General features: G+C 36.2%; 2 protein-coding genes across 2 annotated transcripts in view; one reads left to right on the top strand and one right to left on the bottom strand.

Moving 5' to 3' along the window:
- LOC307138535 (uncharacterized protein) overlaps window positions 1-23,460 on the bottom strand; it is a 62,886-nt gene that overhangs the window by 981 nt on the left and 38,445 nt on the right. The window contains exons 3-9 of the mRNA XM_079836875.1: window positions 5,134-5,242; window positions 3,924-3,977; window positions 1,417-1,616; window positions 1,225-1,333; window positions 707-978; window positions 356-564; window positions 65-224 (exon numbers count right to left, since the gene is read on the bottom strand). Coding sequence (XP_079693001.1) covers window positions 65-224; window positions 356-564; window positions 707-978; window positions 1,225-1,333; window positions 1,417-1,603 — 937 coding nt within the window. The 5' untranslated portion in view covers window positions 1,604-1,616; window positions 3,924-3,977; window positions 5,134-5,242. The remainder of the gene's footprint in view (window positions 1-64; window positions 225-355; window positions 565-706; window positions 979-1,224; window positions 1,334-1,416; window positions 1,617-3,923; window positions 3,978-5,133; window positions 5,243-23,460) is intronic.
- LOC307138536 (uncharacterized protein) lies at window positions 7,337-22,217 on the top strand. Its single transcript, XM_079836876.1, has 8 exons — window positions 7,337-7,412; window positions 11,819-11,973; window positions 14,279-14,416; window positions 14,535-14,559; window positions 14,772-14,804; window positions 20,450-20,546; window positions 20,641-20,697; window positions 20,879-22,217. The coding sequence occupies exons 1-7, from the start codon at window positions 7,361-7,363 to the stop codon at window positions 20,690-20,692; spliced, it is 552 nt and encodes a 183-aa protein (XP_079693002.1). The 5' UTR covers window positions 7,337-7,360; the 3' UTR covers window positions 20,693-20,697; window positions 20,879-22,217.

Here is a 23,460-nt window from a genome sequence, read left to right as displayed (position 1 = left end):
GTAATCGTACACGACAGATGTATAGCAGCCTATATGTACTGGAATGTATATCAAATCAACTTACTGACTACAATAGTCCTGAGGGCCAATGCACGAAATGCCACTTTTTGGTTTGCACCACTCCAGTTAATTCTTTTAGCAAAGGAGTTCGCCAAAAGCTTTCCCAGGATACGCCACACAGCTTCTTTAGTGGAAAACCCACCAATTGTTCCTAAATAGGTTACCTTTGAAGAAAAAAAAAAATGAAACGGTATTACAGGCAAAATAAATATACAACAGTAACGGAGTATCAATGTGATTATAATACATACAAGACAAGACACATTGTGTGAAAAATTCAAGGACTTCATCTTACCAACTTCTTCATTTGTTCTGGCTGATCCTTTATTTGATTTTCAAGCCTTTCCAGATCAGGTAAATCTGACAAAGGAAGGTTGAATGTGGTGATGTCTGGAAGTTCATCACTCTGCGACTGAGCACTGTTCTGTTTCTGCTGATTCTTCAGAATGATGGCAAGTTGTTGCTTGATGACCTCTTGTGCTTTTAAAACTTCAGTCAGCAGGGCTGCAAAAAAAAAAACATAAATAAGCGTACATGCACTTGAAGCTTGTTTTTTGTATATTTTTTGTATAGTGTTTTGGTAGGTAGTCAGTTAAATCTTAAATCCCTTGTTGAATTAGGCCTTTAAAATGAAGTTCATACTTACAAACACATGATGAACTGCAACATGTTCTGTCTCCATCTCCAGCTGCACTGGTACATAGACGTAAATTATTCCTAGAGGTGGTAGGACTTGCAATACCATCTGTGTGTCTGGATGGAGTTCTCAGAGGTTCTGCCATAGTCCGTGGTGGTGACGGTATTTGAGGTGCTGCAAAAACTTCTGAACGGTCCCCTATTCTGACAGTTTTTTCCAGTCTCTTGCTTGCAAAGTAATTATCGTCATCATCCTCACTAGAGTGGTTTCTTTTATTTCCCCTGATCGTGTACATGAGGAAAAAACAACAACGTTAAAATAGTGCCGTAGCAAAACTTGCAGATTATAATGTATCAATGCAATATATGTACAATTTACATATAAGACAGTTAACCCAAAATGAAAGTTCTGCAATCATCTATTCCCTCATTCTGTTGTCGCTAACAGACTTTTCATTTTGGGGTTAACTACACCGTTTATATGAAAAACACCTGTGGTAAAAAAACATGCTTAAAATACAAACAAACCTGTTCTTTCTTTTTGTGTATGCTGGACGATCATCATCATCATCTTCTGTCTGCAAATCAGACATCAGAGTTGCTTGCGGAAGTTTGAGCCGAGCTTCCTGATACGTGTCTATAAAACATACATGGTGGTTAACCTCCCCAAAAATGTAACAATCATGAAATATTGTCACAGTTTTCTTAATATTTTAGTACCTGTGGTGTGAATAATTCGCACCCTGAAGGCAGACCAAGTACGATTAGGAGATTCATGGAGTGTTACAGCCTTCTGGATCTTAGCCACAGATTTGTAAGTCGGCCAAGCACAGGTACCATTCTGCACCCATGAAGATGGCACAACTTCCACTTCAGATGACTCGATGAACTCCACAATATGGAACATTTTCCCAAAAAATCTTCAAAAAACAAAACAAAAAAAAGAGCAATTTGTTGCATTTTACACATTTTTACACAATTTTTATTCACATTACACAATAATTTACACAATAATAATCAAGTCAAGTTGAGCTGTCATTCCGCTTATTATTGCACAATAATCCTTCTATTTTCAAAAATACTGTTATGTTACACTCCACAAGCCTGTACCTGAATGTGAGATTTTGGTGAATTATGTTTAAATATATCTATGCTACATTAAAAAACCTAAGACCAACACACAGTTGAACTGCTGTTGTTGTCAATTTAAATGCAGTAAAGGTAGACAGGCAAACTTGGTTTGAAAAGGAAGTATGACATATTTTTTAAGCGTCTCATCAATTTTGGCACATCTAAATTCTTTAGAAAGATCAGATACGAGATAAGCTCCAAGCCTGCAAGAATCAATTGGGTAGTCATAAAATCTACGAACAGACTCAAACTCAGCATATACGATGTAAGCATCATTGTTCTGAATATAGATGTTCTGTACCAACCCAATATTGGAACCAATTCTGACACAGTTATCGCCTTTTGAAATTTTTAGACAAAAATCAGGGAAATATATTTCTTTATACTGTCTCACTTCTCCATTAACAAACTGCAAAATAGGACCATCACAATGCTCTTTTCGCACATAACTTTTGGAAGGGTCGATCTTAGAACCACCACTAGATATTTCAGATATCCTGCGTACAATCTGGGCAACAGGATGACATGGACGTCGGACCAATCTTTTTAACTGCCCTAAATAATTCTCGAATGGAAATGCAGAAATGTGGTCAAGTGGACCATGGCATTTCACATCATCAGCTAAGTGAACAAGGCCATGCACATTATACACCACATATTCCTTGCCATACAGCTTCACAAAGTGCTCCACAAAAGCCACTAGTAATACCTTTGCATATTCACACATTACAGAACACAGGGTTGGATCAATAAGAATTGAAATCGCAACTGAGAGAAGCATAAAGTTATTGTAAACAGGAGTGCATACAACATCATGAAGAACTACTGATCCTGTGTAGAGTAAAAACTGTCTTAGTTCAGTTGCCTTCCACCTGTTTTTTTCTTCAATCGACCTTGGTTTACGAGCAAATTCTGATGGGACATAATTTTTAATGGAGAGTAAGTTCTGAGATAATTTGACTACTTTCTGTGATGGCAAACGAGTCTTGAGAGGACCACTTGTCCATAGATCTAATAACCTTCGCATCACACCAAGACAGACTAAATGCATATAATCATGAGGGAAACATGATACCATGTTTATATCAAGTTCAGTAAATGGAGATCTAGTTATGTGGTGGTCTTCATCACACATGCTTCTGAACGTTTCATTCGTTCTTAGGGCAGCATTAGTCTCAGGGAAAGTCATGCGCTTTTGTATGTACACACCAGACTGTACACATTTACCACATGACGAATAACCTGTATGAGATTTAACTCCCTTAACATATGCACGAGCAGGTGCATCACAAACTACAGAACTAATTTTTAGGAGTAGTTCCTTTCCTCTGAAAATAAAGCCTGACTGCAGGACCTTAACTTCGTCAATTAAGCTTTTTAAATACTCTGCCAGTATTTTTGGTTTTGAAATGCCACCAAATATTGCTATTAGAAAAGGCTTTTTGGCTATGCCTTGTAATAAGCCTAAAATAGGCCACAGTTGCATATTTGAACTCTTGTGCAACGGAATGCCATCAAAATTCAACTGCAATCTCAGTGTGTGTCTGTTTGGTAACTGGGGCAATATTTTTTCAAGCATTCCAGACAATGCATTAAGAATACCAAAATAATAGAAAGAGCCTCCTGCTACTTGTTCTATCCTATATATTGTGTTAGTCTTAAGCAGTGTTCGAGCATCTTTTGGAAGGCTGGGATGCATACTACGCAAGACTGACAGAAGAGCTGTTAATGCAACCATTGTGATTCTGAAGTCTATAGCCCAGTCAGTTAGAGCGTTTCTAAAAGCTTCATCAGGACTTTCCTCAAAATAGTCATCACTATTCTCAGAATCACTTACAGAGTCTTCCGACATCACTGCATCATAATCATCTAAATTAACAGAGTCTTCTGACACCACCACATCAATATTGTCAAAGTCATTATCTTCAGAGGATTCATTTTTACTAGTGTACATCTGTTGATTATGAGGAGTGTCATCACTAGCCTTAGAGTTAGGAGTTTGCAAAGACTTTAGAATCTGAGCAACACTTGCCCTCGCCTTTTTTTGAATGTTAGAATTTACAGTATAAAACTCATAGTTTTCAGACATGACTTACACAGGATGGCCTCTTCTGTGCTGAGCTTGGCAACTTCACTGATCTTGTTGTGGTCTGTCAAAAAAAGCAAAAAGCACACAAACAAAGTTTAATTTTGTTACAATCAATATACTGCATAGATACATTTATAGAGATCAGAAAACACCAGAAATCAACTAAATTACATCTTTACATACATTACAGACTTACACTTTTTACACTTAAAGAGCCAGAAGAAAGAAAGATCAGTACCAGCAGTTCATGGCTTGCAATAGCCCATTAACACCTCAGACAATATCATTCCTATTCACATGTTCATTATAAAACACTGACATTACTCTTTTGTCTTTGTGCAGATCAACTGATGTGCTGTAAATTGCCCAAAATGTGTACTTTTGTTTTCTTTATACCTACATTTGCATCTTTTTATACGTAAACCAGGATCTGTTCTACAGATATTTTCAGGACTGTTAACAGAGGCCAATAAACCAACCAATTGACACCAACGTAAAACTACAACTAAATGAAAATGGATAAGTGTTTGGAACCCATTTAAAACAGTCTGTACAACACACAATGAAAATTACAATGTTACTGTTTAACATTATGACTTACTATTTTAAAACCTTATTCACAGAGTCAAAATTCTACTGTATACTAATAATGAACTGCACTTGTACAGCATTTATTAATCTTAGTTAATATAATAATTTCAACATTTACTAAAGCATTATTCAAAACAAAAGTTTTGTTAATATCAGTTAATGCAATGTGAAGTAACATGAACAAATAATGAACAGCTGTATTTTGTATTAACTAACGTTAGCAAAGATTAACAAATGTATTGCTCATTGTTAGTTAATATATTAAGTAATGTTAACAAATGAACCTTATTGTAAAGTGTTACCAAATAACGACCTAAAAATACTTTTAAGTTAAACACAGTTACAATTTAACAGTGTGAATAATGTTTTAAAATAGCAAGAATCATAGTGTCAACACTCTACCGTATTTCCTTTAAGTTAGCTCAGAAATACAACATTTACGGCTTTTACTAGTGTTGTTAACAGAGCCATATAGTATATGGACTATTTTATTACTTCAAATAATTTGTTCAGCATGGTTTCTTAAAATAATATATACTTGACCTAAACTAAACTAAATTTAGCATTCACAATGTTTTAAAATAGCAAGTCAGTATCAACAGCATATCAAGTAGCAAAAACCTTACCTTTGCGATTGAAATCCAACGTCGAAATGTTGTCAAACTGTTGTGAAACCGAATCTCTTAGCATCACCTTTTATTGTCCATTCAATGACCGTCATCCAATCAGCTACGGCTACGGAAATGCGTCATTGTTACGCAAGATTTGAATTTGCCGAAGCTCAGCTAAATGCTGTAGGCCTATAACTTGAATAAATATTTATATTAAATAAATGGGTAATAACACAAGCTGTTAGAATATAATATGGCACTTACCGAGTTCGTTTTAAAGCCGTCATTGAGAGAAAACAACAACAACAACAAATCGCTGAATGGCAACCGTTTTATCTGCATATGGCCCATCGTAACAATTTTCAAAACAAATTTTAAAAGAACTTTTTTAATTAATGAGCACTGCTATTACTTTTTAGGTTGATTTAGGTCGTGGTCATCGAATTCCCATGCAAGAAAGTCGTGCTAGCAGCTGCAACAGTTATGGGGTTAGCTGCAGTCCCACGCGTGCTGTTAAAGTCTGTAACATTAGTCCTTTTCAGCGTGTCTGCTTCATAGAATACTTGGAAATAAAAGCGCATCAATGTTTTCAAATTTTTTCTTACCATATTCGTATTTTGTGGTATTTAATCCATTGTTTTGTTTTCGTCCAAACACAACCACAATCGCCACAGTTGAGACCCCTCCCACTACTGTAAGTGACGATGAACGAGTCACCTGAGATCACGTGCATAATTTAGCACGTTTAAAAAGCATTACACCGTAAAGAATGACCTGCATGCTTTATTACAACTAAATAGATTTGATCCTTCTGTGCAAAACGATCACTGTTATTATCATTTTGATTAAGTTTTACCTTAGATATTTTGATTTGTACAAATTCATGACATTAAATGAGTAGCTAACACATTATCAGATCCTGTCAGGAAATTAAGTAAATTTTAAAACAATTTTATGTTAATTATTGCTTCATTATGTAACCATCAGTGATTGAACATAAGCCGAGTCATTGACAGAAGTGGCCCAGATCTCTATAGCCAGAATCGGGCCAGTTACAATGAACAGCAATCGGGCCAGTGCTTTACAGCCGTAACAAAACTGCATGTGCCAGAGCGAGCTGCGGGCCAGAATCGGCCCGGTAAACACACGCCGATGCCGAGTCAGAGCCGCAGGCGCCGCGGGGCAGCCGAGCTCGGGCCGATTACTACATGCTATCTGGGACATGTTATATTGCACACTGTAAACACAATCAAAGCTTAAAAAAAACAGGAAACACGGGACCTTTAAATGAATGTAACGTTAACAATGTTAAATATTGAATTAATCTAAAACAGTGATGCACACAGTAGAGGAAAATGACAGTCAACTAGGCCTACCTTGAATATTAATTAAGCGTTTTGGGCATAAACATGTTTATAACATAAAGTAAAATGACTGACAATGAAAAATGACAGAATAGTGATCAACATGTTTAATACAAATAAATAAAGGTTGTGTAAATAAACAAGTGTCTCACACTTCAGCATCGCGATCATTAGTTTAGACCATGACTGACTGACACCCTGTGGTGAAATAATGGCGTACGTTTACCAGACGCTGCTTTCTCAGATCGGATTGGGTGGATTAAAACTTCATGTTCAGTTGAGTTTGGAAAACTATCTACATAATAATCATCAGAATTCTCTTCTCCAGTCTCTGTCCGAGTTCGTGATATTTTCTTTGGGAAACGACTTGCTGACGACACAGCTTATTGCTTATTGGTTTAAACAACCGTGATGTATGGTTCTTTTTCAAAATCTTTGATTTTAAAACTCTGATATCATGTTTTTATGTGTGAATATTCCCAAACTTTCTAACAAAGGCGATCTCTCTGTGGGTTATGTGATTGTTGTCATATTTATAAAAAAATATATATATACAAACATGTAGGCTATGTAGGCCTAATTAAAGTAAAAATGATTGATAAACACGTTTTTCGAATGGAAATAAATAACAAAAACTTTGGGTGTCTTGTTCATAATATTTATATTCATATAAAAGTAACAGAACTTAAATTACATCCAGTTTATCAGCAACAAAGCGCACGAGTGTGAATCCCGCGATATCCGCCTTTGATCTCGCAGGTGTCTGATCCACTACGAGAAGAGAGAACTGTCCGGCTTGCCTGCACTTTTTTCACTCCTCCCCTCACTGCATCTCAAACAAGCCTATTCTCAATGATGCAATCAGGAAGTCACGTCAAATGAACTATTTGCTCTCAGTCTTCAAGATGTCAAGAAGCCTTGCTTTCCTCGGTAAGTTTTTTATTATCACTAATTAGTTTTACATTTCTATGTACAAAATGTTCCTCTGTATGTCTGCTGTAGCCAATATACTATATAAAACAAGCTGTTGCCACAAAGTAACATGGAGGAATGATTGCCCTGCGGACGGCGGTTTTATCCACGTAAGTTATTTAAAACAAAAGCATGCAGCGGCGTCTTTGTGTTTTTCACTTTTAGAGAAATTTGCGTTGTTTTGTATTGTTCAATATATTTGACAAGGTCTTAAGTCAACTCGGTCAACATATTTGGCACTGCGTCGAAATAAATACATACTTGGAAAACCCCCTGCAGCAGCAAAACGACATGGGCTGCCCTGGAGGAACCTTCTTACAAACATACGAAGACAGAACGTTATGTTGCCTTAAAAACACTAGTAAAACACTAATAAACTCGGGGGATTAAAGCTGGATTTGATAAAGCTAAATAGACCCTTGCAGTTATATTGACATGTCCTTATGCTGCCTTCACGTGCTATCGGAATTATCGTAAATACGAGTTTCCTAGGTAAAAATTGCACATGAACGCCCTCTGATGTCGTGTTTACCACTGGGAAGTTCGGGAATAATTTTGATACCCCAACTCCCGAGATCGGCGTGTCATAAGCTTTAAACATGGTGGCGGGGAGAACTACTGCTGTGGGAGGTGTGGTTTTATTGTTTTTTTTTTTTAGGTCGTCTTGCCTTGACATTAATGTAGTACATATTTACATGTAAGAATAATCATATGAAGCGTGTTGTATGTTTGGTACTCAGCGAAAATAGCCTGCATTTGACTGAAATTACAGAATCAGCAGAAAGCGGACTATCTGGAATGTTTATATGGTTGTCGGTGCATGGGAGACTACATATGATGTTGGTTTTAATAAGATTTTCCCAATAAATAGGCAAGAATAACCTGGATTCCTGTTCACTCCGACAACAAAGCACTTGAATGCAACAAGCTCGTAATCACGACTTCTAAAGTGGGAATTAGGAAATTTCCGATAGCACGTGAAGGCAGCATTAGTCCTGACATATAAATTGCTTACCCCGACGCTAATGAAGTGGGCAAACATTTCTTCTGTTATTTTTGCCCGTAACTTTTTGTTAATAATGCTAGATTATATCACATTTTCATTGCTTTATGGAAATCAAACAACTGACTAATTTGTCGTTTGTGGACAATATTGCAATTTCCTGTTGAAAAGACAAAAAAGGGTGATTGGCTGCAATAATAGTTTGTGAGGTGTTGATGGATATGTAATTTCTGAGATTTTTGAAATCGTAGCACTACTGTTTTGGGAATATATTTGTGTGTGCCAAAGCCATATTTTCAAAGACCTGTTCAAGGTTATGTCAGAGAAAGAGATAATTTAAGGTGGCTGAGAATAAATCTTACTATTGTCATAAAGTGAATAATGCAATATGTAGGGGTAAGACCTTTATTTTTCCTCTTTACAAAGATGCCATTAAATCTATTTATTGAATGGTTGGACTTGTGTGGCCTAATCTGTCAAATAGAAGAAAAGTTTGAAAGATTTGGTAGTTATTACTCCATTAAAATTGTAAGCAGTGTTATACAAGCCTGGATATTTGCAATTTTGAATTAGGAACCAAGGTTAAGAAAAATAATTTGCTATTTCGGAACATATGTTGAACGTATATCTCGTTGAACACTAAAACTCTATTCAAGGCTTTTTTTCTGCTGACCAATGGTTAAAAAAAAAAAAAAATCCACTGGCACCACCACAAAAGAATGATTAAAATACTTTTTGAATGCAGGTGCAGTGCAAGCAAAGGTTCATCTTACTACAGAAGTGAGGCGTTCTTAATTCTTGAGATATTAATATTTTAGTGGTTTATATAGTTACTATTGTGTGACAATCAGAAGCAGTAAAACGTGTTTTTTCCATTGTAAACAGTGGTGAGATTTTTATTGCTCTAGACTAGAGTAGTAGTGTGTAAATATGAAAGTGGATACTCTACTTCCTTTAATTATGTGTCTTTATTGATTTTACTCCTTTACAGAAACAAGGTCACCCACTAAGTTAGCACAGATTTCTAATCATGCCTTTATTTCTCCTTGACAAGTTTTTGAATTTGCAAGCAGAAGAAACATTTATCCATCCAATTAAAAAATCCCCTGTTGTATTGCATCAGATGTTGGAAGTCATGTGAAGTATTGGAAACATTTTTTTTTTCACTTTTCCTAAGATGGCTGTGGAAGTCCTAATATGGACATCCTTTACACATGTGTTGCATCATATAAGGTAGTTCAGCTTTGTTTTGCAGTCACGAGTCTTGTAGGGTGGGGTTTGGTGATGTTTGTAATTTAGACGGTGAAGGACACCAGATATACAGTATTGGGGAAGTTATAGCAAATCTCAGTTGAAGAGCAGAATCTCTTGTTAAAAAAATATTAAAAGGCAGAAGGTTTTCCAGTAGCTATACTATACTTAATTTATTATCTTTGCCTTTTTAAATGACTGGTGGTCGTTTATTTTGACTATTTATCATACTTTTGCTTTAAAGGGCGAGAGGGGCACAGTCAAAATCATAGGATGGCATACTAAAATGTACACTTAAAAAATGTTAACAGTTAGGGGTGTAACAATGTATTGTCACTATATTGCACGGCTAAAATGCGTATAGTTCACTTGAAATGAAAGTTTAAACATTGAGGATAATTCAGTATTTTGAACTAGGCAGGATTAAAAAATGATTCTGTTCTGGTGTCACCATTCATGTCCATTCCTAATGTAACACCAAATTTAGCATTTTAATGAACGTTACTTTTTACTGTTTATCAAATGTCTTATGTAATTTAATATTTGGCTTTAAAATATTGTGAAAGTATTGTATTGTGAGACGAGAAGAGGTGATATCATGTATCAAATCTCTAGTGACATGAGTGTATTGTTACACCCCTAGTATCAGGTGTAAAGAAGCAAATTATGTATCATGTACAGTAGAAATAATTTATTGATTCTCCTGACTGTTATTTCTGTGTATACATTTATACTGTGCATTAAATATTCTGTGACACATCTTTTTAAACCACATTTGATGCGTCGGATACGGTTAAACACAATTTATGGTAATTTACACTCTCCTAGTTACACATATGACATTATACTATAATAATTAACTTTATTAATAACAGTGAATGTTAGCACTGCCACACAGTAAGTAACAAAACTCAATTTTGTTTGTCTGATTAAAAGACAATTGTATGGGTGGTTTCTTCCTTCCACATCCTCAGGGAATCCTTCAAAGATATTGCATTCACATACAAATATTTTTTTTTCCTATACAAATTATCACATGGTTTATATGAGTAATAATGTCCCTGTGGATTGATTCTGTGGCTTACAGGCTTCAGTCAAAGATATATGCTTTTGTACACGCAGTATGTACACAAGTTATTTGTTTAAATTTAACCATTATTTACTGCAGTATCTTGTACCTAACCATTTCATCTACATACCTCATTGGCACAATCAAGAGGAAACTTTTTTTTTTACTTTATATATCTGAATAGAATGGATTATTGAAACAAATTACTTTAAAATATAACAATACTTTCTTTTATTTATTTATCAAAGTACAAGTGAAATGATTTCCAGTGGTTGCTGAAAGTCTGGCGCTGTAGCAGAGGAACAAACATGCCGCAAAATGAATAAATGTTTGGTTAAAACCAAAGAAAGCTAAGTATTAGTAGTTTTAGTCATGGCTAGATAGATACGTTTGTCTAAACCTCATCTCGTATTTGTTGATCACACATTAAAGGATGTTTAAATCTGATTAGCAGAAAGCTGCTGTTGACAAAGCTTGTACTGAGTGTTAAAGAAAATTAAAGAAAAAACACTTAAGCAAAACATGAAAACATAAAAACATTTGATACATTTTACTGGTAGTCCACTGTATGAAGAATGTTTGTGTATTAGTCACAGTTTATTGTGCAAAAGTATAACATTCATAAATGAACTATAGTGTCCTGCACCCACTAGTAAAAAATTATATCTATCATAAATATGGTGTCTGAATAATTTTTGGTTTGACTGTACATGAATGTGTGTGTTTGTCCTGTGCATGTGAAAATTAAGAAATTGTGCTCTTTAGACCAGGAGTTTTCAAAGTGATCCAGAGACCCAATATTTAAATAACATTTTCCAGATAATGCTTAATTAAATATTAAATACTACAATGACAGCATAAATGCTCTCACACGGTATAAATGAATCTTAAAATATGTAGGCTAGTTATCTCTGAAATTGTAGAAAGAGGGATCATGACATTGTGGGTCATTGACCCCCAAAAAAGTCTGAATAGGCTTCTGTATGTAATCCTTGTAACAGTTTAAATGAACCTGTTTGATTTGTGCATGTCCTCTTTCAGTTGTTGCCGTGCTTTTGTGCGTCATACTATCCTCACGAGCTGCTGATGGCCTGCAATGCAGAGGGGAGAGACTTCGTAATGGAGCAATCTTCTTCAATGCTTCATATGAAGTTGGGGAGGACGTCCATGACTGCGAGACCCAATGGCTTGTAGATGTATGTAAATATTTTTTGTCTTAAAATCAATTTAGGAGATGAGATTGGAAGTGTGGTTTGCTCAGGTGCCCTGACCTTTAACTAAAGGCACACAAAACCATTGCTTCTAGGAAAGTGTTCTGTGGACAGTTGAGACCAAAGCTGGAATTTTTGACAAGGAAAAAGGCAACTGCACACCAATACCTCATCCCAATTGTGCAACTTGGTGGCTGCTTTGCTGCCTCAGAGCCTGTACACTTTGCAATCACTTAAAGGGATCCCATGGTGTTAAGACTTGTATGGCTTAATATAACATAAATTATGAAAGTTAGAAATCCCATGAAAGTTATTTAACGTTATTTAAAAATCCATTATATATTTGGACAATGGGCGGCGCCATTTTGTTTGCGTTCTAGGTTGATGACGTAGATTGGTTGCACTCAGCAATGAACTGGCTCTACCCATAGCTATTTTTACCACAACACACCTCGAAAAATGTTTCAGAATTAAACAAAACCAATTAATTGCTTTGTAGTTGCATTTAAAACACACTAACATGTGCACACACACACACACACACACACACACATCAACAGATCGGCGCACGTGTGCACGCTCACACACACGCATCTGACACCGACAGGGTCTCAATCGAGATTGCGCGCACACACACACACACACACACACACACACACACACACACACACACACACCTGACAGACTGCTCTGTCTCAATCGAAATGTGTTATGGGTTGCCCTCGTCAGTCTCCACGACAGGGGCTGAATCTGAAATTGCCCCCTTAAACCTCAATCTCTATTCCCTACGTTATCCACTTATACAGTTCACTTGATGAGTGAATGAAAACGAATTTCGAAAATGAATTCAGACAGCCGTTGTGTGTACATCAGCTGTACACTCGTTATTGCGGTGCAATGTGGGATTGAATGAGTGCACTCAATAACGTCTGCTATGGTCTGGACACAACCTCATGTATAACATTACAGCTGATTGAGTGTGTGTGTGTGTGTGTGTGCGCGCGTGTGCGCGCGCGTGTGCGTGCGTGTGCGTGCGTGTGTGTGTGCGCGCGTGTGTGCGCGCGTGTGCGTGTGTGTGTGCGCGTGTGTGTGCGCGCGTGTGTGTGTGTGTGTGTGTGTGTGTGTGTGTGTGTGTGCACGTGTGTTTTAAATGCAATTACAAAGCAATTGATTGGTTTTGTTTAACTCTGAAACATTTTTCGAGGTGTGTTGTGGTAAAAATAGCTCCGGGTAGAGCCAGTTGATTGCCGAGTGCAACCATTCTACGTCATCAACCTAGAACGCATACAAAATGGCGCCGCCCATTGTCCAAATTTATAATGGATTTTTTAAATAACGTAGATCTTTCATGGGTTTTCTACTACATATTTCAGTAAGAGACATCATATATGTTTTATTAAGCCATACAAGTCTTAACACCATGGGATCCCTTTAAAGGATATTTTACAGGAGAAAGTCAGGAATACAGTTCATGATCTTAAAGCTTTAGAGAAGTTTGGTGATTGATGCAACAACAAGACAAAAATACTAAGTAAGAAAAGCATTTTTACAGTGTACCTTATTTCTGGATTCACAATTGAATCTGATTGAAAGTGATAACCATAGCAATGGATGGAACAAATGAAAAATATTAGACCTGATACTTTATTGATGCAATTTTTAGTTGTTGTTCACTTTTTAAATCAGTCATTAAATAACTTTTTAGATTTAAATTTACAGATTTTTAAATGTAAAATAGTTTAAGCACGTTTGTTTCGTAATCTGTCCTGACTGATTATTTTTTTATTTCACAAATAAATCGGATCGATGAGTTATTACAAACTGTTACTTGTTTTACTGCATTTATTTTGGATTTATTGTCAGTACTGGGCTTGCAATTCACATGAGTTGGGTACTTTGTACTGTGTGTGGATGACTGTGTTCGTCCGCCAACACCAAAGATACTGAACAAGAAGACAATGACGCATTAGTTAAGTCAGATTGGGTTTGTCTATAATTGTAAGTTAAATGAAGAACAGACTACTTTTTACTATTAATCAAACAGAAATTCTGATGTTTTCAAAGGGTTGGCAAACGCATTCTTGTCACTGTAAATACAATTTAAATCCCCATCAACTGTTTATCTGAATGGAGTTATTAGCTAACAGTTTCTAATGTTCTTTCAACATGTACTATAAACAATACATTGCACATAGCTTCTGTGAAAAAAATAAATGTATGCATGTGTTTATTCGTAACTCTGCCATCCCACCATCCTTCATTATTCTTTCTCTCTCCCTATCCTGATCAGGATAAAGTGGCAGGATTTTCCGATGCTGATGGATATACAGAGGTCATGCCCCCAATTATTACGGCAACAGCGAACACAGCCACCTTACAGACCTGCCCTGAAAAACTTCAGTGCCTGCTCATCTGCCCCTCTAGCAGTGTAAGTGTAATATTGTTTATGTGTTTATGTACTGCTAGGCCTTTAAATTAATTTAGTAGCATAACTGAACTGATATTGCGCTTTATGATTTCATTATGGACTTTTATTTATTTTGCAGATTAACAAAAAGGAGCAGTGCCTTTGTAAGTAATTTATACTAATTTGACTGACTACATAAAATGACTAAGTTTGATTCTTTCTGTTAAAGAGTTTGCCTGGTTTATGCTACAGACTTTTTTAACCTATAAATGGTGAAGAATGTGTTTAGTCTTCTATACAGCCAGTTTAGTGACTAAGAAGATTTGAGATTGTTTATTGTCATAGTATGTGCACTTAGTGAAATATTGTATTGCAGGTGACACCACTCCTCTGACTACACTTCCTGAAGGTAAGGACAACTGCTTATGTTATAGCACTAACCTGTATCAAGCTGTTAAGATGAAATGCTAGTTAAAGGGTTAGTTCACCCAAAAATGAAAACGGAACACAAATGAAGATATTTTTATTGAAAGCTGATGGCTGAGAAAGGCTTCAGATAGGCCTCCATTGGCATTCAGTACATTTACACTCCCAAGACCCATAAAAGGCACTTAAAACGTTGTTACAAAGTCCATCTCACCACAGTGGCTCTACAATAATTTTACGATGCGACGACAATAGTTTATGTAACACAGAAGCATGTTTAGCGTGCCTGCATTTACACTGATCACTTAAACACCAACAAACACCAACATTCGAAGTTCACTAGTAGGATTAAAAAGACGTTTGTAGGTGTTTGTCTGAGAAATTTGAATTAGCAATTGGGTAACTGGTAGGGGTGCACCGATCCGATATTAGGATCGGATATCGGCCGCGATACTGACAAAATAGCTGGATCGGGGATCGGAAAAATTAACAGATCCACAAGCCGATCCAGGTGTTTTTTTCCGTCGCAGCAGAACCTACGTCATTCGTCAGCTTCACGTGTGTCGCATGCTAGAAGGGAGCGAGCCAGAGATTCGGCTGTGTGGAGGAGATATTTCACGCTTGCCACGCCAACTAGTTCGTCGCTGTTTCGAGGGTATTACTGCAAAGTAAGGGTCTTTCCTGCATTGACATTTTTTTGACGGCCAAAGCCTAATTTGATGAGTTATTGTGATTTACGAGTGATGTAGAACAGATGCTGCGCTTGTGACTGAGTGACAGAGAGACCGATCTGAGAGCTCCTCCCCCGCGCGCGCTCTCTGGGTCTTCAAAATAATCAGTGTTCGCTCTCATATTTCACATATTAATCCAAATCAAAAGCTCGGAAGACCGAAACCATGTTGCACGTGACACATTCGGACAATTTTGTCCTTGAATTATCACTGGGTGTGAATTGCGCTCAAAAAACATTGACTCTTCTCTGACCAGCTGACATAAAGCATACTTTCAATAAGCGGGAGACAAATTATATCCAGTTATGAAGTGTTTTCTGTGTGTTGACATCTTTCGCGATGTTCTAACAGACGGGATTCGCACACAACGCGTCTGCTAATGTCCGATTCGTGACCTAATGACTCCTTTGAACCGAATCATTTTAACGACTGGCCAGAACAACTGATCTGTCCAACACTGAACTCATGAACTCAGTTTATTAATTTACTCAGAACGCAACTGAAATGAGAACACAAGTGTGCTTACCCATTTTAGCAAGAGTGGGTAGTAAGAATTATCTTTAATTATCAACAGTATTTCATCTTATTTCTGTTGACAATGTGTAGTAAAATAAATAGGCCTAGCCTACAATCATTTAATCTGGAGTGAGGTGAAACCAGAACAAAGTTGTTATTAGCTAGCTGACAATTTTTATTAAATTGCATATGGTAGAAAATTAGACTATTTGTTAATTTGTAATGCTACTTTTTAATATTGATATGATTATATACCAAAACAATTATCTGTAGTGTAAAAAATGTTTGGTAACTGTCAGATTACTATTGTATGTTTGACCAATACACTGTTTTTTGTTTCCACTGCTACATTTTATTTATTTAAAGAAGTTAGATTACATTCTATTTTAGATTTGAATGCACAATTGTTTTTTAAATAAATAAGAATTCAACACCTTACATACATCTGTTATTTTGTCTTAGTTATGTTTAGTTAGTAAAGTCTGGTGCCTTTAGTCTCTTCAAGGAAGGTATGAGGTGGAAGATATACAGTTTATTATTAATTCAACAATATATCGGATCGGTATCGGGTATCGACAGATACACAAAGCCCAGGCATCGGTATCGGTATCGGGACTGAAAAAGTCGGATCGGTGCACCCCTAGTAACTGGCTAGCTGAGCCAAACAGCGTTTTCCCTTTGTTTACGTCCTTGCTGCAGCATAAAAATAACGATAGAAACTATTAATGGAAAACACATCAGCAAAGAATAAAACGTACTTACAGGTTGTGGCCCATAAACAACAGCTTCTGCTTTTAAAATGGAAACTATTCATGGAAAACACCTCAGCAAAGAATAAAACATACTTGCAGGTTGTGGTCCATAAACAACAGATTCTGCTTTTAAAATGGAAACCGCTGTCCTCCGTAAAATGTGCAGCACAGAGAGCTATATTTGGATTATAATGTTCAGGAAAGTTCAGTGTTTTTGACGGCATTGCAACAACACTACTAACTCTTCCTCTTCTCAACATGGCCTTTGTTGCGTGTTCCCGGGGGCAGGGTTTATGTAAATGTTAGGGTTAGTGATGTCACTAACCCACGAGAAGCTTGTTGTAGTCCCCAGAGCCATATAATAAGAGAGTTGCGACACTCTTTGATCTCGCTGCCACGTGGTCACGTGGTTCACGGAGCCCTCAATAGTTCCAAACAACTCCGTGCTGTCAATCTGTTTGAATAGGATTAAGCAGGACAGACCCCAGTTCCACTATATTTGCAGACATTTCTGGTAAATATGAACACAATATGTGCATCGACTTCGACTAGGCTTTACAGTAGCATTTTATTCTGGGGAGAGATAAAGAAGATATAACGTTAATGTTGTTTTTGAGTGATCTGGTCATTTTATTTGGATCATGTGAGTGCATGATTTTACAGCGTTGAGTGTTGTAGTCTATCACGGGCATTTCTGTTGAAAATAATGACCAGTCACATGTTTAATTTACCAGGAATGAGAATCCATATAGATTAAAAAAAAATTTATATAGTCTCAAAAAAATGCTGAATGAATTTTAGTGCAAGTTTACGCTTTACACAAATCTTCCCATTATGTACAAATCCTCTCATCACAACAAACAAAGCACAGAGACGGTTTAAATAAAGATTTATTGTGAAGTTTAGTCAGAAGTTTTTTTTTTTCATGAGACTGATTTCCCCTACAATTAGCATATATATTTAACACTTCAGTACAAATGAAGTAACAAAAATGTATATTTTAATGTTATAATAGTGATTTGATGATCTATAAAAATTCATTCAAAAAAAGAGAAAAAAAAAAAAAGTGTTCGTCTTCCACCATCTGCTGATTAGTGGTAATTTCTTTTATAATTTAAATGTTGTTAACGTCCGAATGTTATTTTATTATACTCACATGAGCATACTCAACAGGTGAATATAAATGAATGATTCTAGCATATACAGAATTTAAGAAAGAAGTTTTAAATCGTGTTTAAAAAAACAGGGCAACCAATTGAATTCAACTCTTTTTATCCAGGCGTTATTAATATTCATTATTCATAGGCATTATACGTTATTCCTTGAATGGGCTACTTCATAGAAACGCTTTCGACAGAAAGATCTCAGAGAGACTAAAAACTGTTGAAATTTGACCGATAGCATCTGGATATACAGGGAGTGCAGAATTATTAGGCACGTTGATTTTCTGATCATATTTTTTTTCCAGGCACATTTGACCAATTCCAAACCACAGTAATCCTAATAACTACTATTGATTTAGTATTTAATAATGTATAAGTGATATATAATTGTTCATGAAGGCTGGAAATGAAAAACACCTTATATTCAGGTGTGCAGAATTATTAGGCATGTTTTCTTTTACAGATAAATTGAGCCAAAAAAGAGATTTAACTCAGACTGAAAAGTCAAAAATTATTAAATGCCCATGAGAAGGATGCAATACTAATGCAATACTAGACATTGCAGTTAAGGCATGACCATTGGACAGTGAAATGCTCGTTGGGTCAGCAGGGTCAGACAAAAACATGTGGCGGAGAAAAGACACCTGTTAACCGCAAAAGAATTAAGAATTAAGGTGAAGAATTAAGGGTGAAACCATCAGGAACCCTTTAGTCTCCAGCGCCACCATTTTCCAGAGCTGCAACCTACCTGGAGTCTCCAGAAGTGCAAGGTGTCAGGATCTCAGAGACTTCAGTTAGGTAAAGAATCCTAAAAAATGACCCCCACTAGATAAGAATCACAAGCTGAAGTGTTGTAAAATACATGAAGAAGGTTTTTTTATAGGCTTTATTGGTTTTATAGGTTGAGAGACTCTTGAAGGACCAGCACCACATCCTCTAGTACCACTGTTTGAAGAATTCATCTTCCAGAATCTGGCAGTACGTTTTGGGAGTTCATTTTAGTCCATCCTGAAGTCCGTTTTGCAGAGATGGACTAAAAATGAACTCCCAAAACGTACTGCCAGATTCTGGAAGATGAATTCTTCAAACAGTGGTACTAGAGGATGTGGTGCTGGTCCTTCAAGAGTCACTCTCAACCTATCTGTCCATAAAGCCTAGTAAAAAACCTTCTTCATGTATTTTACAACACTTCAGCTTGTGATTCTTATCTAGTGGGGGTCATTTTTTAGGATTCTTTACCTAACTGAAGTCTCTGAGATCCTGACACCTTGCACTTCTGGAGACTCCAGGTAGGTTGCAGCTTTGGAAAATGGTGGCGCTGGAGACTAAAGGGTTCCTGATGGGTTCACACTTAATTCTTCACCTTAATTCTTAATTCTTTTGCAGTTAACAGGTGTCTTTTCTTCACCACCTGTTTTTGTCAGATCCTGCTGACCCAACGAGCATTTCACTGTCCAATGGTCATGCCTTAACTGCAATGTCTAGTATTGCATTAGTATTGCATCCTTCTCATGGGCATTTAATACTTTTTGACTTTTCAGTCTGAGTTAAATCTCTTTTTTGGCTCAATTTATCTGTAAAAGAAAACATGCCTAATAATTCTGCACACCTGAATATAAGGTGATTTTCATTTCCAGCCTTCATGAACAATTATATATAACTTATACATTATTAAATACTAAATCAATAGTAGTTATTAGGATTACTGTGGTTTGGAATTGGTCAAATGTGCCTGGAAAAAAAATATGATCAGAAAATCAACGTGCCTAATAATTCTGCACTCCCTGTAGTAGCTGCTGACGTTATCTAACTGCAGTTAGAGTCTAACAATCTATTATATAATAATAAACATTAACTTAACGCACTTCATAAAATACCACTTCTATCAATATTCCTGAGAGGTTGACTAATGCCATAAAATCTAAAAATATGCAGTAATTTCATCAATTTGCCAGCGAGTGTGCTTGAGATACACTGAAATGAATGGGGTTCAATGCTGGAACTATTGGTTGTTTGGAACTATTGGTAGCTCCATGACACGCTTTACTTCCGCATTCCTCAGTTCCTATGGAAGTCTATGGGAGTGTCGTAACTCTGGTAGTCCCTACCGGCCATTTGTTGTAGTCCTTAAAGCAATTTCTTTAAAAGAAAATATCTCCCTTTTATCTGAACTTTGACATCATAACTTAGCAGATGTTGTTTTTGCTCAGACAGCAACATTACACACTAACTAAAGTTAAAAAAATTAAATCATAATCAACCACACCTTTAAAATTACAGTTCACTCAAAATTAAAAATTGTCAATTTTTTCACCCTCAAATAGTTCCTTTTTCTTCTGTGCAAGGAAGAAAATATTTTGCCTTGCTGTTTATTTTGTCTTGTTAAATGAAGCAATTTATCTTAAAGTGCTCTTATTAAAACAACCTCTCTGTTGTGTTTTTATGGTTGTTTATTTTCATTTCCAGTGGGGTTTCAAAACTGGAGCATTGGAGTTTTGATTGGAGCAGGTGTGTTGTTGGTGACCGTCATTGTCACCATTTTGCTTTGTTGGAAAAAACAAAGGTAAGGGCCTCTTAACTGGCATGAAGAAGATAAACACATGGCATTGTGTAATATTTGTCTTTTAATTTTTGTGTAATTATGTGCTTGCTTATAGGCCAACATATTCTCCTGGTAGGACAGGTTCTGATGAAGATCTCCCTGTTTGATTCTGGTATGTAGCATCATTGGTATTTTGTAAAATATTGCAGTAACAATATTTATGAATAGTCCTGAATCATTATATTTATTATCTTTTGAAATAGACTACATTATATTAGGCAGTGAATTACAGTACAAACAGCAGTAACTACAGTTTCTAAAAGGTTTTCCCTTTCCTTTGTATTTAACCACAGGAGAAGTTACAACATTGCACCTGGGCATTTCTTCTTCAGTCATTCTTAACTATACTCTTATATTTTATATAGCAAGGCTGTTATGGCCCTGTTTTATATTATTAGCTCTATTATTCCATTTGTGTTGGCTACATAGCTTGCAGGATTTTGTGTTTGTCTTTTTAAGTAAATTGTGATTGAGACTCTAACTAACCTCAATGAAGCTACATGATGAAATAATTATATAATTTATATATACATATATACAATAGAACCATTTTATATATATATTATACACTCCTTCCCCCGGTTTCACAGACGAGGCTTATGCTAGTCCCAGACTAAAATGCATGTTTGAGTTGTTTTAACTGAGAGCAACTTGCACTGAAATATCTTAAAATATGTCCGTGCCATTGTTTTGTCTCAAGATGCACATCAATAATGTTATTTTTTTTAAGGCATTTTTATAAAAGCTACTTAAAAGCCTTAATTGAACTAAGGCTTAATCCTGGCTTAATCTAAGCCCTGTCTGTGAAACCGGGCCCTTGTATCCACCTATAAGGTGCTCACATGAAAACAATGTGTATTGAAAATATTTTATCATAAAAATGAATTTTGTGCCCATTATGCAAATGGACATGTTATGTATAACTTATATATGTATATGCAAGTATAACTATAAATACATAGCTACATTATATTGTAACTTAGTATATTTCACTTATAGTGTAACTTAATACATGCAAGTGTTATTCATATATTATTAATATATCTATCACTGGTCCAATCGGTTTGTGGGAAAGAACTTGGTGGATTGCATGGCACTATAGTAACTGTATGACAAGGGCAAGTATTTCTGTTAAATGCTGCTGTGGAAGCAAAATGAAATGAAATGCTGTGCCAGTGAGTACACACGTCTAATGCATTACTTAAATCCACTTAGCATTGACACTGCTTCAGATCTGCCCTCAAATTTTAACGTGTATATACATTAATTATTATCATCTTTATGTATTAATCTGCATTAAAGTGGTGTGGGGGGCGGGGGTTGAATCAAAATGCTCTCTATTTGTGCTATATGCTATCTGCTGATAAAGTTCTTTCCTCACTGTACTGTAACCATTGATTAACTGTCTATTGATGCCGTGTCCACTATCATGTCGTAGAAAAGGAAACTGGCACTGCTAGATTTGATCAGATTAAGACATTATACATGTCATGAAGGATGTTTAATAATATTTGCTTGGCTATTGTATTGCATAGAATCACTATACTCCTTGTAATAACATATTCTTTAAGTACTAAACCTTGCCTAGGTGCAACATTTTTATGACGTAAATCGGTTAATAAAAAGCTATAAGAACATATTTCAATGTGTACCTGATTTCTTTTTCTATACCTCAGATCATTTTTAATAGTGCAGCTGAGAAGACAAGAGCAGCACTAAAAATACTGGCTGACGATTCACTGACCCTTAACACTGTAAATTCATTATGTCATTTGAGCTCACAAATACACCCATTGTTTTTCTGTCTGACACTGAAGTGGTCTTTTGAGGTTTCCAGCTCATTCGACACCCTGTCAACACAAAACACCCTCAGTGTCAATCAGTTTCTCATATCTGAACAGTGAATTTGATCTCAGGGTATAGGCTTACTGTACACTTAGATGACACAGCTAAAAGCACCAGTTCCAGTTTGCTAGCTGTTTTGAAACTTTTAGGAATCTGCACACATATTTTTGCCGGGAAACTGTTGATCAGCCTAACCCAAATTAGCAGCAACAAAAGATCACCCTATTGTAAAAGTTTACTCGCCATTTTATTGAAGCAGTAATATTCCCATGTATGCATGCTTTATTATTGTTTACGCAAGGAATGTCACAGACGTTTAGTACTGAAATGGGTATTCTTTCACACCTCATATTTGTCACAACAGTAATAGAGACAAACATCACTGCACTGACTGGGGTTCTCCAAATTACACGTGATTTCAAAAACACATGTTTAAAGCTGTAGGTTTCACTGTCTAACTGCTTAGTGCAGCCAATCTTGTGCCAGTTAGATCACCTCATCTAACCCTCAAGAAATGATGTAAGGGTGAACTGTAATAACCCTGTAGTGCAGCATTGTCTGCCGGTTACATCATGAAAGCACAGAGGAAGTATGATGACGAGTAAATAGTAAGTGGCGTGATTATTTCTCTGACATATCATTTGCCAGAGAAATAATCACACCACTTACAATTTACTCATAATACTTCCTTTGCCATTTCCTCTGTTTGGTGTGATTTAAAATCGTGCATCAGACTCCTCTAGTTTGCTAGCTTCTGAGAATTGTCAAATAGCTACACACATTTATGCCCACAGTCATAAATCTCAAAACATCTGATTCTTTTGCTTTGTCTGTGTTGGTGCTGACCTAATTATTCATGCCTTTTACCCATAACACTTATTGCATTATCATTATGTAGGTCTTTATTACATGTTGTTATGAAACAAAACTTGAAATCGGTTTTGATAAATCAACAAAGTTGATGCGAAGGCTGCACAAAGGAAGTGAGGCTACATCTTGGCAATAGTTTTGCAGCTTGAAATGAAATTTT

Source organism: Gobio gobio (genome assembly GCF_949357685.1).
Source record: "Gobio gobio genome assembly, chromosome: 15".
Classification (NCBI taxonomy): Eukaryota; Metazoa; Chordata; class Actinopteri; order Cypriniformes; family Gobionidae; genus Gobio; species Gobio gobio.
The sequence above is the reverse complement of the archived record's forward strand: the minus strand, read 5'-3'. Positions and strand labels throughout refer to the sequence as shown.